The 16,062-nt window shown below is 40.6% G+C and overlaps 1 protein-coding gene across 1 annotated transcript in view; it reads right to left on the bottom strand.

Annotated features, from left to right (window-relative positions):
• CORIN (corin, serine peptidase) overlaps positions 1-16,062 on the bottom strand; it is a gene marked incomplete at both ends in the record, with an annotated part of 252,263 nt that overhangs the window by 209,350 nt on the left and 26,851 nt on the right. Inside the window, 1 exon segment of the mRNA XM_082653606.1 lies at positions 7,096-7,240. Within this exon segment, the coding sequence (XP_082509732.1) occupies positions 7,096-7,240 (145 nt within the window).

Here is a 16,062-nt window from a genome sequence, read left to right as displayed (position 1 = left end):
CTCGAAGGTCGGAAGGTACATTATGCATGCCTGAATCTCAAGCACCCAGCAGAATGCTTGGCACCAGTGAAGGTCTCAATAAATACTTGTTGAATGCATGAATGATGAAGGAAGTCATGGGAGAAGATGATATTGTCTAGAGACGTATGGGTGCAAAGTGAGAAGAGAGCTTAGGACAGACACCCCCAAATTTACTGGATAGGTAGAGAAAGATGAGCTTATGGAGACAGAGAAAGAGCCGCCAGAAATAGAAGGAAAATTAGAAATGATAATATCCAGGCAAAGCAGAAGAGCATTTCGAGAAGAAGGGAGTAGTCAAGACTGAGCAAGATGATATCTGGGCGTCACATCTGAGTGGAAGAAAGCATTGTTGGCACCAGAAATGAGCATGCTCATTGTGACCAGATGTAAACAAACACAGAGAGAAAGCACAGGCTCTCCGTTTCAAACTCTTGTTCAAACACACACCAGTTCCAAATTCTGCACATTCAAAAGAAGGACATTGGGGGCCTCAGAACAGACTTAGTAGTAGGAAAAGAAGACGAAGAGGAAAAGGTCAGATTGCAGTGGGTTAAGGACTGGATGAAGCATAGAAATCACCTGCGGATCTCATTAGAAGGCAAATTGGCAGGTCTGGAATGGGGCCCAAGATTCCAGATTCTGCGTTTCACACAAACTCCCAAGTGATGCTGATGCTGTATCCACGGACTACACTTTGAGTGCAAGGCTTTAGACTGCTCTTTCCAAAACTTTAGACACAATGCATAACCTCAGGCCTGAGGAATTAACGAAAAAATATCTTGCAGAGCACATGTTGCAAATGAGAAACTGACGTTCGTTGTTGTGAAGCCACTAATATATTAGAATTATTTGTGTTACACAGCATAGCATAGCCTGCCCTGACTGATACAATAGATAATAGAGAATGAAAAATAAAAGTTGTAGAAGGCCTAAGGAAGGCCTCAGGCCTAAGGAATTAACGAAAAAAAACTCTATGTTTTTGCATCTGCTCAGAAGACCAGCATTATTAAAGGAATTTGGAGAATTAAATAAGGAACGTGGAGTCAGGTCATAAAAGAGCATGGAAAATCTTAAGGTTTTGGTGAAAAGAAATCAGGATCTGGGAGGTTTTCCATTTTAAAATGATATTCAAAACACAACACTATAAGTTAGGAAGTTAAGATTTTTATCATTCCAAATTCTTGTAAAAGCCACAAGCTGCTAAGAAATTCGGTAAGAGAAAAACTATATTTAAGTTCAATGATCTCCAGCTCATCTAGCATTTTTGAAGAGGAAAGTCACTTTTATAGAGGAATATTTCTCTTGAGTTCAAGAAAAACAAACTATTTTACCATATTTCCTATACTCCCCACCACTATAATTTCTTTCTTCTTCAACGCGTGACAAAAAGAAAAAATTAATAGGTCCCACATAGACTTTACATAGAATTAAGAAAACTAGGAATAGTAACCTTAGGCCATTCTTAAGCTTAAGGCTAAAACAAAATTTATTTTAGATGTGGATGAGTGGACGAGACTTTGAAACCAAGTCTTCAACAGCTGGGGAAAAAAAAGTTAAGAACATTCTAATGAGATGTGGGGGGGACCATACCTTTGATGAAATGAAATTGAGATGAATAATAGTTTGCAAAAATCAGTGCAGACGTCTGGAGCCTGTGCTCCGCAACAAGAGAGGCCGCGAGAGTGAGAGGCCCGCGCACCACGATGAAGAGTGGCCCCCGCTCACCGCAGCTAGAGAAAGCCCTCGCACAGAAACGAAGACCCAACACAGCCAAAAATAAATAAATAAATAAATTTAAATCATATGGGCTTCTAAGAAGACCTCTGCTTAAAAAAAAAAAAAATCAGTGCAGACCATACTCCAAAGCACATTTATAAGATACTTGAAATAACTTTCTATTTTTTCCCCTGCCACATTCTCTACCCACGTCAACCCTTTCTCTAGACAGGTGTCAAAAAAACCTTTTAACATCCCCAACCAGCTCAATCACGCCACTCCCCCACTCCAAAATTCTCATGGTGAAGGTCATGGTTAAAGCACCACCCCCTCAGGGAAGGCTTCCCAGACCACGTTCAGACCCTGTCAGACCTTGTCTCAAAGAAACTCTCTTCCTGCATAGGAGTTACCTCTGTGGTAACTAATCAACTGTGTGGTCATTTTTAGGTGTCCCTCCTTCACTGAACTAGGAAGCCCATGAGGATAGGCTGATTCAGGGCTGTGCCCAAGTCCCATAGGATACTGCCTCAAATTTCACAGGCATTCAATAAAGGAATAAACAGTATCAAATTATATCTACTATTTTATGTCTGTTCGATGTTGCTCAACATGTCAACATAATTTTACTTTAAGTGTTGCATATATAATGTTTCTATATTATTTATAAACAATTTAAGGCAGATATCAGTCCAAGGTCTGATCAAGTATTCCATGGTACTAGCTGACTCTTGCAGTCCTGTGATGGAAGCACAACATGTGATGGAAGAATTAAACTGCTAGTTTAGCTCTTATAAGAGCTGAATGAGTCTCTGAAAGTGGCTCTCAGGCCTGAGCCTAACAGTCAAGTGAAACTTGGCATCACACTGCAAATCCAACAGTCGGTCAACTTTATTTCTTCCTAGCTACTTTATTAGCAATTAAACTATACTATGGCAATGGCTTGGTTGTAGGGTTATGGGGTTATAAATTATGGGACTACTATGATGATGGGTCATAGTTCACAGATTTTAGTTCTTACAGATAGAGTGAAAATGAGATAAGGACATTATTGGTTAATTTTTGAGTGTAAGAGAACTATTTATTAATAAGTTATCTAACATTAGTAATAATATTCATAAGCAAAAACCAATTTTTTACTCTCATAATGAATGTTGTCACCTATAAAAACACTTTCACAATATGATACCATTATATGCAGAATCTAAAAAAATGATACAAAAGAACTTATTTACAAAGCAGAAACAGACTCACAGACTTAGAGAACAAACTTACGGTTACCGGGGGTGAAGGGATAGATTGGGAATTTGGGATTGACATGTACACGCTGCTATATTTAAAATGGATAACCAACAGGACTTCCCTGTGGCCCAGTGGATAAGACTTCACGTTTCCACTGCAGGGAGTGCGGGTTCGATCCGTGGTCGGGAAACTAAGATCCCACGTGCCACGCGGCATAGCCAAAAAAAAAAAAAAAAAAGATAACCAACAAGGACCTATGTATAGCACAGGGAATTCTGCTCAATACTCGTATTAACTTAAATGGAAAAGGAATTTGAAAAAGAATAGAATGTATATGTATAACTGAATTACTTTGCTATACACCTGAAACTAACATGTTATTAATCAACTATACTCCAATAGAAAATAAAAAATTTTTTAAAACTAAAATAAATAAAAACACTTTCACAGATATTTCATTTTACTTCCATAACAATTCTCTGAAATGAATTAAGAATTATATTCCCCATCTTACAGAGAAGGTAAAGCATGTGACCAAAAGTCACCCATCTAGTAAATGGAAGAGTAAGATGCTAAACCCAGACCTCCTAGCGTTGAGCTTTAAATTCTTTCTTCTAGGTCACATGGCCCTTCAGTATTAGACTATAACTGAAAAATTAAAACCCAGGTATAATACTGTACCTTTCTTACTCTTCATTTTTCTCTTCAATTTCCTTCAAATACCTGAATCTTCATTTTAGAGTCCAAACTAAACTAAATTAAACTAAACGAAACCTTTGTAGCTCCAGCTTCAGTTTAAGGGGTTGAGGAGAGAAACGATTTGCTATTGCTCCTTTCTACAGCCTGCTGCTGAAATAATTATTCAGAAAGTCCAACTCTCTTATCTTCAGAAATCTCTGCCATCTTGACTTTACGCATGCCAGAAGCCCAAAGAGACAAAATTAGAAACGCGTAGTGCATCTGTGTTTATTAGCATAAGGTTTTATTATCTCTTCCTAATCAATAAACTTCCATTATCTCTTTGCCTTTTGAAGCTAGAGCTCCTGTTATGTGGCATTCCAACATCCCTTAGCAACCCTTACAGACCCAGAAATAACTACAAAACTTTGAAAGAGCACGGATTTTCAGCGCAAACCAAACAGAACATTCTTAAAAGCAAGCAGAATCTAACGAGGTTTTTTAAACAAAGGTATAAAATGATTTTATCGCTCATTAAAACAACATCTCAGTTATAAAACAGGAAATGTTTATTTGGGCAGATATTACTTAATATATCTATATCAAATCATCTGGTGCAGAACCTATGAAAAGAATGCTTTTGAAGACTGTATGGAAAACACCCACTTTCTAAAGGTTACCTACATATAAGCCAAAATAGCACTAAGAAATGGTTACAAATTGGTTCACTTCCTAATCTCATATAAGTGATACAAGAAAAATCTACCCCTAGGTATAAGCCCAAGATAAATGAAAACATATGTCCGCACAAAAACTTGAACATGAAGGTTCAGAGCAACATTATTCGTAATAGCCGAAAGATGGAAACAACTAAAATGTCCATCAATTGATAAATGGATTTTTTTAACGTGGTAAATCCATACAATGGAGTATTATTTCACCATAAGGAATGAAGTACTGATAGATACTAAAACGTGGATGAACCTTGAAAATATTATGTGGAGTGAAAGAAGCCAGTCACAAAATCCACATATGGTCATATGAAATGTCCAGAATAGGGGAATCTATAGAGACACAAAGTACATTAGTGGTTGCTTAGGGCTGGAGCACAGGGGAGACAGAAAGATGGGATGGTGACAGCTAAAAGGGAATAGAGTTTCTTCTTGAGGTAATGAAAATGTTCCAAAATTGACTGTGGTGATGGTTGAAATTACCTGTGAATATATTAAAAATTACTGAATTACACATTTTAAATGGGTGAATTGTATGGTGTGTAAATTAAATTTCAATAAAGTGATAAAAATGTTTAAATGATTATATAAATAAACCCCATTAAAGCACTGTTTTAATAGCACCCTGCCTCTTCTCAGAGGCCTCTAAGCTCTGAAGCACTTAAAAATGGGTTTTAAACTTATATTAGCATTCCACCCTGAGATTAAAAGGAAATATTCTTCACAGTGTGTGAGCCATTCCACACAGTGTTCTGAGAATGAGAATGTTAAAAATGACAGGGGGGCTTCCCTGGTGGCGCAGTGGTTGAGAGTCCTCCTGCCGATGCAGGGGACGCGGGTTAGTGCCCCGGTCCAGGAAGATCCCACATGCCGCGGAGCGGCTGGGCCCGTGAGCCATGGCCGCTGAGCCTGTGCATCCGGAGCCTGTGCTCCGCAACGGGAGAGGCCACAACAGTGAGAGGCCCACGTACCGCAAAAAAAAAAAAAAAAAAAAGACAGGGTTATGACTGAGGGAGCGTCTACCAGACAGACCCTCCCAGACATAACAACTATAAACTCTGGACAAAACACAAAAAAGCAACGACCCAACGGTACTGGAAAGGAAACAAAAGCAGGCCAAGTCTGGAGGGGAGGCGAGTCCTGGAAGAAGAGAGGGGCAGAGGCGAGTTTCAGGGTTTTGTCCTGCCTTTAGCCCGAGAGCAGGCCAGAGCTGGCACCACGTGGAGCAGGGCGATTAAAACCTCAATAGAAAACCTGCAGACTTCCTGGGCCGAGGCATTTTCTGTCCTCTTCCTACTTGTCACCCTGTGACCTCTGACCATCTCTCTGCCTTTGGCTTCTGTGGAACCCAGCATTTCCCGGTTCCTTTCCTTCTTCTCCAACAACACTTCCGGTATCTCTTGATGCTTCCTCTTTCCTTGTCTCCCCTAAACACCGGCATCCTCCAGGGCTATGCCCAAAGATTTTTTTTTTTTTTTTTTTTTTTTTGCCGGTACGCAGGCCTCTCACTGTTGTGGGCTCTCCCGTTGCGGAGCACAGGCTCCGGACACGCAGGCTCAGCGGCCATGGCTCACGGGCCCAGCCGCTCCGCGGCATGTGGGATCCTCCCGGACCGGGGCACGAACCGTGTCCCCCGCATCGGCAGGCGGACTCTCAACCACTGCGCCACCAGGGAAACCCATATGCCCCCAGCTTTTAATCAGTGCCCTTTCTCCTAACAGTTCATCTACTCGCGCTGCTTCCACTGAGACTCCCACATTCATAACTGCACTCAGGCTCCCTTCTCAGCTTCCCTTCTGGATAGTTCCAGCGGGGTGAGAGTTAAATTCTAAAGTCAGCACAGAAGCCAGAAATCACACAGACTCACCATTTCCCTTGAAATTCCCTTAGGAAGGTAAGGTGTTGGACTCTTACAGTCCTCCATTTCTTGGCCCAGCTTGCACTGCTGAATTTGCTCACCATAAATGCCCTTAAACTATGATTCCACTGTATTTAGTTGTTCCACAAGTCTCTCCAACTTAACATGTCCTAACTGAACTTCCAGCCTGCCCTCCATCTACCTGCATCCCTCTCCTCCGCCTTTACTTCCTACGTTAACAGGTGGCACCAAAATCAACCTGGTTGCCCAAGCTAGAAATCGGAGAGTCAACCTTGACTTCTCTTTCTCCCTCATGCCAAAATCCAATCTGTCTTGATTTCCGTTGATTTTAGTGCACCAAATGCTTTAATCTAAGCCCTTATCATCTTTTTCTTAGATAATCGCCAGTCACCAAATTGTCTCCCTGCCTTCATTTCTTTATGCCTCCAGTCCCCTATAGTGTATCCAGGTCTTTTGTCTTTTGAAAATGCAAATACAATCAGATTTCTCCCCGCTGGGAAAGATCCTCCAATGGTAAACCACCACCCAGAGCAGTAGAAACAGCTCTTGGGCTTCCCTGGTGGCGCAGTGGTTGAGAGTCCGCCTGCCGATGCAGGGGACACGGGTTCGTGCTCCGGTCCAGGAAGATCCCACATGCCGCGGAGCGGTTGGGCCCGTGAGCCATGGCCGCTGAGCCTGCGCGTCCGGAGCCTGTGCTCCGCAATGGGAGAGGCCACAGCAGTGAGAGGCCCGCGTACCGCAAAAAAAAAAAAAAAAAAAAAGAAACAGCTCTTATAAATCATGCTAATTTTAATTTTAACTTCATTTATCTTTAATAATGGCATCACTTACCAACAAAGGACAGCAGGATCACCAGCAGGACAATGAGAGCACAGATACATGGAATCAGGACCAGCAATAGGAAACGAAGAATATTCACAGTCGCCAGCTTCTGAGAGCAACCATCACCCATGGTATCATCATCTGCTCCCAAGACCTAAAGTAGGAGAGGAAAATGAAACATGGTTTTAATATTACAAAGCAACTCAGTACATGGTATGACATTTTAGAGTACAGCTATCCATTTAGAGAAGCAGCATTCCTAAGAGATTTTCCTCCGTGCATTTTAGGGCATGAAATGAGGTTAGTCACCAAATCACACTAATAAATGAACAAGTAACTACAAATCACATTCAGGGAAGAGCAAATCATCTATTTCTGAAATGTTTTTCAGGAGTATATGAACTTATAACGATATTCCATCTTGATTTTTTTTTAATGTATCTGCTAATTTGGTATTATTCCAAAGGGCTGTTCTTACCATGGCAAGAACTCACCTTGACCTAGAACTCTAAGCAAAGAGTGCCTAATACAGTGATAAAATACTGGTGAGTAGTTGTGGACAGGGCATTATCCAGACTTCATTCTTGTTTTGCTCATTAGTCCTAACCCAAATCTGCATGAATCTAGATCAAATAAGTTTTTTGTTTGTTTGTTTTGTTTTTTACGGTACGCGGGCCTCTCACTGCCGTGGCCTCTCCTGTTGCAGAGCACAGGCTCCGGACGCGCAGGCTCAGCACCCATGGCTCACGGGCCCAGCTGCTCCGCGGCATGTGGGATCTTCCCGGACCAGGGCACGAACCCGTGTCCCCTGCATCAGCAGGCGGACTCTCAACCACTGCGCCACCAGGGAAGCCCCAAATAAGTTTTTAACCATTAATAATTCAGCAAGATTGAATATTACTGACCATGTATTTAGTGGCAAGTTGAACAGTGAAAAGGAGCCTGTTCTGTTGGCCACTGACAGGATGCCCTCCACTGTCCACACTGCCCCTGCAGCCCATCCATTTGTGAGAGAATGATGAGATGCAACGGAGATGGTTCAACGAGATAAAGTTCTTGTCTTCAAATTCTTTAAATTTTGCTTAGCTCAATCTCTTGCCAGAAACAATGTCTGGAAATTCATTTATTGCAACTGCCTTAGGGGAGTAATTTTTTCAACAGAGATGGAATTAAAAGTGATTTGAGTCACTATGAGCAACTCTTCTGATCCCATTAATGAAGATGTTTCTCATGGTTCTCTCTTGGACTTCTGACTCTCCTTGCCTTTCCCTCTCTGACAGTTTCAGAGCTTGAACTACAACCTTGGTGTACCCAGCTCTCGAAGATCGAGTCCTGAACTTACTTTCAAGTTAGATCATATATTTCTGATGCCTAGTACATAGCATCATCTCTTCTCAACATGTCCAAAACCAAACTAATCTCCTTCTTTATCCATTACCTTCAAACTAGTTCTCCTGACTTCCATATTTGTGCTAAAACAAACTCCACTATTCCTATAATCTCGAGACTCTGGACTTTTCCATCATCCCCCCATGCTATTCATTACCAAGTTTTGTTAGTTCTTCCTCTGTAAGAAAAATCTAATTTTTTAAATTGAATGACCTTTGAGAAAGAGCTTTATCAAAATCAAGAAGTTGTCCTAATCGATGATCCTGCATTTGATCCTTTCTGGTATATAACCAGTACCTGATAATTTCCCACGGATAAAAAGGCAACTTTGATGAGTTCTTCTGAATTGCAAAGCATATGTGATTCTCCATTTCTGCTTTATTCCTCCTACATCAAAATGAGTTCTGGTTCACTAACACATATTGCAAGCAGTATTCACTACATACACTGATGTGATGACACCCTCTGTAATTTTAAGAATTCTCCATGGGAGACATTATTTGAAAGAACGTATGCTGTTAGCTTAAGAATGGCTTGATTTCCTAGATTAATGTCTTTACTGACCCATTCCCTTTGAACCTGGTTTAATTGACCAGCCAACGTGAGTTGATTCAGAGTTAATTTACAATTAAGTGGCAGGAGGAGGTCATGGAAAGGACGTGACCTACCAGTTGAACCATGAGCTGGAGTCAGGCAATCAGAGGCTCCTCACCCCCTCTTCTGTCCTTAGAATGTATGTTACACCCACTGTTCCCACAGCCAAAGCCGTTTTCAAGGACACAGCCTTGAGAGAGCAATGCGCTGTTGAGACCATCTGGATGGTATACATGACTGCATCCCGTTATGTCTTCTATATAAACTCTTAAGATTCTGGCAGGCATGGAGCTCTAATCACCTTGCAGCTGTCCAAGACAAACCTTGCATGTAAGTTCCCTTGCTTATTAAAACTGCCATCTACCAATCTGGAGTCATCTGCCTCTTTCTTCAGTCTCTCCTTGCCTTCCGTATATGAGGGTCAGTTTCAGATTTCACCCAAAGTGATCTAACACACTGACACAATATAATATAAGATCTGCTATAGCACATTGATTATAACACCAGCATTGGGTGGGTGGTACCCTTTGAGGCTTGGATATAACATTTACCTGTAAAAAGCCAGTGTGGGGCTTCCCTGGTAGAGCAGTGGTTAAGAATCCTCCTGCCAATGCAGGAGACAGAGGTTCGAGCCCTGGCCTGGGAAGATCCCACGTGCCGTGGAGCAACTAAGCCAGTGAGCCACAACTACGGAGCCCGAGTGCCACAACTACTGAAGCCCGTGTGCCGCAGGGAAGAGTAGGCACTGCTCGCCACAACTCGAGAAAGCCTGCGTGCAGCAACGAGGACCCAATGCAGCCAAAAGTAAATAAAATAAATAAATTTAAGGCCACACATAGATAAGGAAGCAAGGGCCACAGACCAAACCACAGGTCTAATGGCGATCCAGGATAAACCACACAGAACCTGTGTGGAGTCCAACAGAGCCCCAGATGTAGTTCAGGAACCAAGAGGTCTTTCAAGATCAAACACAGCCCTAAAAAAAGTTTCAAAAAATAAATTAAAAAAGCCAGTGTGGAACTACAGCTCAACAGAAACAGTAGCAGAACTGACTTATTTACTTCATTTACTCAACAAGTAGTTATTGAACACCTACTAATTATAATAAGCATAGTGATGGATATAATAACGATTTAAGACCAACTGTCCCTCCAAAGCTCACAGTCTTGTAGGAGAGATAAGATATGTATGTAAATAACTACATTTCGAGGTAGCAAATGATGAGCACCATGAGATTTATAGGAATTCAAAAGATAGGAATACGATTTCTTGCTGGAGGATCAGTTAAGACATTGTAGGGAACCAGCACTTGAACTAGCCATGATTCTGAGAAAAGTATCCCTGAAAAGCCCTGTTACAGCTTAAAAGAGTGGTAAAATACATGCAGAGAGGTAAAGAGTTATGAACTTTCTTTGGCTTCCACAACAATGGAAAAGCTTTCTTGGTTAAGGTGGGTGGTCACAGGAGCACTATAGTGATAATCTTCTTGGGTGGCAGATGCACAACGGCCTCAGTGCTATGTGGAATCCTGTGTCCAAATACATCTCATTTAGCATTCATAAGAGAAGAATCAGTAGGGAACGTGCTAGAGGCTCATTTTAATATCTTATATAAGTATACCAACAAGTATTTGACCTCCAGGAACCATATTCATGATTAGTGCAAATGCTTTCTCCAATAACTAGGAAATTGATTCCTTTTATGAAGGGGAGAAGAGGAAGACATACTTACAAGAAATTCAGAACTAAGAAATACTTGGAAGAAATCTCAGCACTTTCCTCAAGTGCATAACTTTTCTCTTGCACTCATGGCCACTTAAGACTATTGCTATAAATGCTGCATTATTCAGAGGCCCTTTGAGGTTCCTCTGAATATAACGCAACTCTCAGACTTTACTGTTGGGTGAATAATGCCAGATGAGATAAACTGCTAGGACAATTCCTAAGCTTCATTTCAGTGGACTCAACAACCCTCTCTCCAGAAGGTACCCTCTTCCAGAATCTACCCTCCACATACTTGAAACCGTAAGCTAAGCACAGGCACAAGCATTCCATGGTGCAGGCAGGGAGCAATGCATCTTGTTGACCTGCACATATTTCAAATATGTGGTTCTCATGTTTTATTAATTCTGTTGGTGAAAACTCATTTCTTGTGTCTTAAGAACTACATTGATTTTTAAAGGTGTCGTGTTGGCTTATGTAACATATATGGATACAATCTACCTGACTGGGACATCTCCTTGAGTCATTGGTTCCATTGGGAGACCTTCTCATCTGTCTCTTGTACATTCTTTATTGTGCTTGCCTCCTGGCTTAGTGATTCAACTTTTTTTCACAACAGCCATTCTCTCTCTCATTTTTAAATATACAGTTGGTTTACAATGTTGTATTAGGTTCAGATGTACAGCACAGTGACTCAGTTATACACACACACACACATATATATACACATATATATTCTTTTTCAGATTCTTTTCCATTATAGGCTATTATAGAATATTGAGTAGAGTTCCCAGTGCTATACGGTAGCTCCTTGTTGGTTATCTATTTTATATATAGTAGTGTGTATATAGTAGTGTGTAATCCCAAACTCCTAATTTATCTCTCTCCCCCTTCCCTTTTAGTAATCATATGTTTGTTTTCTATGTCTGTGAGTCTATTTCTGTTTCGTAAATAAGTTCATCTGTATCATTTTTTTAGATTCCACATATGAGCAATATCATATGCTATTTGTCTTTGTCTGACTTCACTTAGCATGATAACCTCTAGGTCCATCCATGTTGCTGCAAATGGCATTATTTCATTCTTTTTTATGGCCGAGTAATATTCCATTTTGTGTTTGTGTGTGTGTGTGTGTGTGTGTGTGTATCACATCTTCTTTATCCATTCATCATGACAGCCATTCTCTGAGTCTTTCAGGACCTACTGTCCATTGATCCCTCTATCTTCTCCCACTTGATCAACTCTCTCCTTTCTTCATTTCTCTATATATCTTTTTAAAAATCTTTGGACCATTATTTCAGTGATACTCTTGCTGATGTCCTGAACCCCCTTACCCCTCTGGATTTTCTTCTCACCTATCTCATAAAAGCCAACATGAGATGAATCCAACAATCTTCTCTCTCTGTATCTACACTTGGACAGTTGAATGTGTCTGTAAAAAGTCACGCAACAGGACTACTTGATTGCTAATTTAAAGTCTTTTCTATTCTCCTCAAACTATCTTTTCCCACTCTTCTGCCCTCACTTTCAGAAGAGGATCCACTCCTATTCCCACCCTACAGAGAGAATAAAAACCATCAAATGGGAATTGCCTCACCTACCTAAATTTCAGCACACACACCTGCTCATTTATAGACCCTTCTCTCCTGTAGAGATGCTATTTAAGACTCTTCCTATTCAAGACTAATCCTTCCACATTTGCTACAGACTTCATCTCCTCCTCTCTTCTCAGGAATTTGCCATCTTAATTCTCCATTGAATCATATATCCGATCTCGATTTACCTCTCTTTCCCCCTCTCCCCTCTCTTCCCCTCCCTCTATCTCCTATATCACTGCCGTCAGCTTTTTACTATGTTAAGGTCTCTCCTGGTTATTTTTTAAATCCCTTCTCAAGCCTATATTCCACTTCAGGCACAGTCCTATCTCTCTCCTTCTTTCTCATCCAAAATGATCTCACAGTTCTGAATACTTATGTCCAAGTTTCCTCACTTACCGCCTACTCTTGTGACCACTACAGTTTGGCATCCACTTCTGTCACTGCACCAAAAGAGCCTTTGCTACAGTCACCATTGACCTCCATGTTGCTCTACTGAAATGATATTTTTCAATCATCCTTGTAATGACATCTCAGTATCATTTGACAGATCAAATTCTCAGTTAGCCACTCCCATCTTCTTCAAGCACTTTCTTCCTTTGACTTCTCTTTCTGCTCCCTCACTGGTCACTCCTTCTCTTTCTATAAACTTTTTTCTCCCATCCGCTTTCTCCAGGCAATGCCACCCACACAAATAGCATCAATTGACTTACATCTCTAAATAGCAAGCACAGAGTTTTCCTCTGTACTCCAGACCTTTGTATCCAACTGGCCATTTGACATCTCCCCAGTGGATGCTGCAAAAGTACCTCAAACCCCACATGTCTGGCCAAATAAACAATCTCCATCCCCACATCTAGTAATCTCCCATGGTTCCCTATCTCAGGAAGAGATAATTGAGCACCCACTGTGTGTCAGGCACTGTTTGGACACCTGGATACAACCCTCTGCAAAGCAAAACTCTCCAGCCTCATAGACTCTACATCCGACTAACAACGGCCATCACGTCTCACCTGGAATCCTGCAAATGCCTCCCCCTGTCTGGTTCACCTCCATCTATTCCTGCACTCCCTGATTTGTTCTCCACACTATAGCCAGAGTGAGAAAGAGGCTGTGTATCATGGAATTACAGAAAAAGGAAACATGAAAAATGATCCCCAAACTGAACTCATTCAGGAGATTCAGAGCCTGGAACCAGAGCTGATTATGAGAACCATGTACCCAGTGGATTGGCAGAGACCTGGGGAGGGCTTTGGACACCCACAGGGGTATAGTGGGTTTCAAGTCCATTTTATGAGGATTCCAAAGGTCAAGAAGACCATAGCTAATATTTCAGGTACATTTGTCTTTATCCTGTCCTACCTTCCTGCAGCTTTTTACTTCATTAACACTTGGTACATTCTTGGGAATACTTCCACGGCTGCAAATGGCAGAAACTGCTTGTGAACAAGGAGATACCTGCCCATGGATCCCTCAGATGGAAGATTCCCTCCCAAGGCTGGGGCCAGGACTCACCAAAGAGCCAATGAACCAGAAATATCTGACTGGGGATATTAGAGATGAAAAGAGCTGCTACCAACCAGGTTAGGACAAAGCAGACGTTCAGCCCAGAAGGAACTAAGTACCTTCTTAGGGACAACAGCCTTGCTGCCCTCCACAGCCCCCCTCATTCCGAGTGGGGTAAGTGACTGGGAACTATACACGTTGCTCTCACTCTGATTGCTGGGTTATGTAAGAACTATTTTCCAATCAATCAGGTGGACCTGCCTGCATGATAAATTGTGCATTTTAAATATAGAGAGCGGGGGTCAGCAAACTACAGCCCATGGGCCAAACCCAGCCACTGCCTGTTTTATCCCTAAAGTTTTATCGGCAGACAGCTCTGTTCATTCATGCAGATATTGTTATAGCTGCTCTCCTGCTACAGCAACAGCACTGAGTAATTTCAACAGAGCCATGTGGCCCACAAGGCCTAAAATATTTACTATCTGGCCCTTTCCAGAAGAAATTTGCCAACACCTGATAGAGAGTATCACTCTATACCTGCATGCATGGATATTTTAAATTCTACAAATGTAATATGATAACCAAATCAAATTATAAATTCTCCTAAGAATATATCACGTTATCTCTTACTAGGGCCCTTAATGAAGCCTGATATAATTGTACAGGTGGCAAACTGACAGATAAAACTGCCTAATTATTGCTGTTAACCCAATACATGGTTACTCCAAAAAGGGTCAAAGATAAAATTAATCTTCAAAATCAAAAAAATTATCCAGACTTTTAATATATTACATTAGAAGAAGAAAGGAAAGCATGAGTTTTAGGGATATTCAAACTGAAATAGGACTGCAACATGCATTATAAACTATAAGAACCAACAAACACTCATAAGATTATAAAGCTAGAAAGTACAAATTTATTCCTGCTTCTGTAAAAACATAATCATAGCATAAGTAATACTAATTCAGTTGTATCTCTCTGTATGTGTGCAAATATTACCCTTTTCTCATCAGTGTATGCCCAGCACCTAGAACACCATCAGGAATGGATTAATATCTGTGAATAAATAAATGAATTCAATCACCTAAACAAAAATTTCTCTGTACATAACTATGTAAATAACTCCTTTTTTTTTTTTAATGACACATGCCTTACAGAGTCTATTCTTGAATTTGCTAAAAATACTTGGAGGAGAAAATGTATTTGGTAAAATAGTAAAAATATTTCCTTTCAGGGAAAATATACTAAAAATTAATAACATCAGTTTTTACTGGAACTATTAGTGCAACTCCATGCTCAAATTTCCTATTATGAACTTTGAAGTCAGTTAGAAAATATTGTGTTTCAGAAAGAAAATTGTCATGAATTTTATTACAGAAAAATTTTTTCAACACTACCTATGTTAAGAACATGAAACTATATTAACCCCATAAATGAGAGATCCCCAGACATTCTGGGTTCACAGCACCATCAGTGTCTAGGTAATTTTTTCAGTGGTCCTAGGCCAAAAGAAATGCCTAACAGTTCCATTTATTTATTAGCCTGGTCCAACAATTTTATAAGTACTTATATCCTAAAGCTTAGTAGCCATTTGAAAACATACTACACATAAGTTAAAATTTTTAAATATTGGGTTGGTCAAAAAGTTCATTCTGGTTTTTCCAAAACATCTTAAGGAAAAACCAGAACAAACTTTTTGGCCAATCCAATATTTTCATGTCATTCTTAAATAACCACAATTACTTACACTAATGGGGTATGTGCATCTGTTGGGTACTGCACAACACCTCAAACCTCAGAATCAAACTAGAAACCACCACCACTCATTGCCTGTTCCACGTGGATTTTTGCCTGGTACGACTTTCTACACAGCAACCACCAAGAACGCAGCTTTATGAAGATAGGATGACATCAAAAGGAATATAGCGCAATCTAATGTTGAAACTGTGAACTACCTCAAGCTAGTATTTCATTCGGTAACCAACAGATGTCAAGTATCACTAGATTTCCCTCAAAAATTGAAAATAACCAGCAGCCTCTGTGAGTCACTGCAGTGTCTTGGGGTACTTCAGCACAGAGTTTGGAAATCATGGTTCTAGACTATCTATTTCTTCCACATCCATCTGCTTAAAACCAAATCCTTAAAGAAGTAACTCATATTTCTTCTCATT

Source organism: Grampus griseus (assembly GCF_964374135.1).
Source record: "Grampus griseus genome assembly, chromosome: 4".
Classification (NCBI taxonomy): Eukaryota; Metazoa; Chordata; class Mammalia; order Artiodactyla; family Delphinidae; genus Grampus; species Grampus griseus.
Note: the sequence above shows the minus strand (reverse complement) of the source record. Positions and strands in the feature narration are given on the sequence as shown.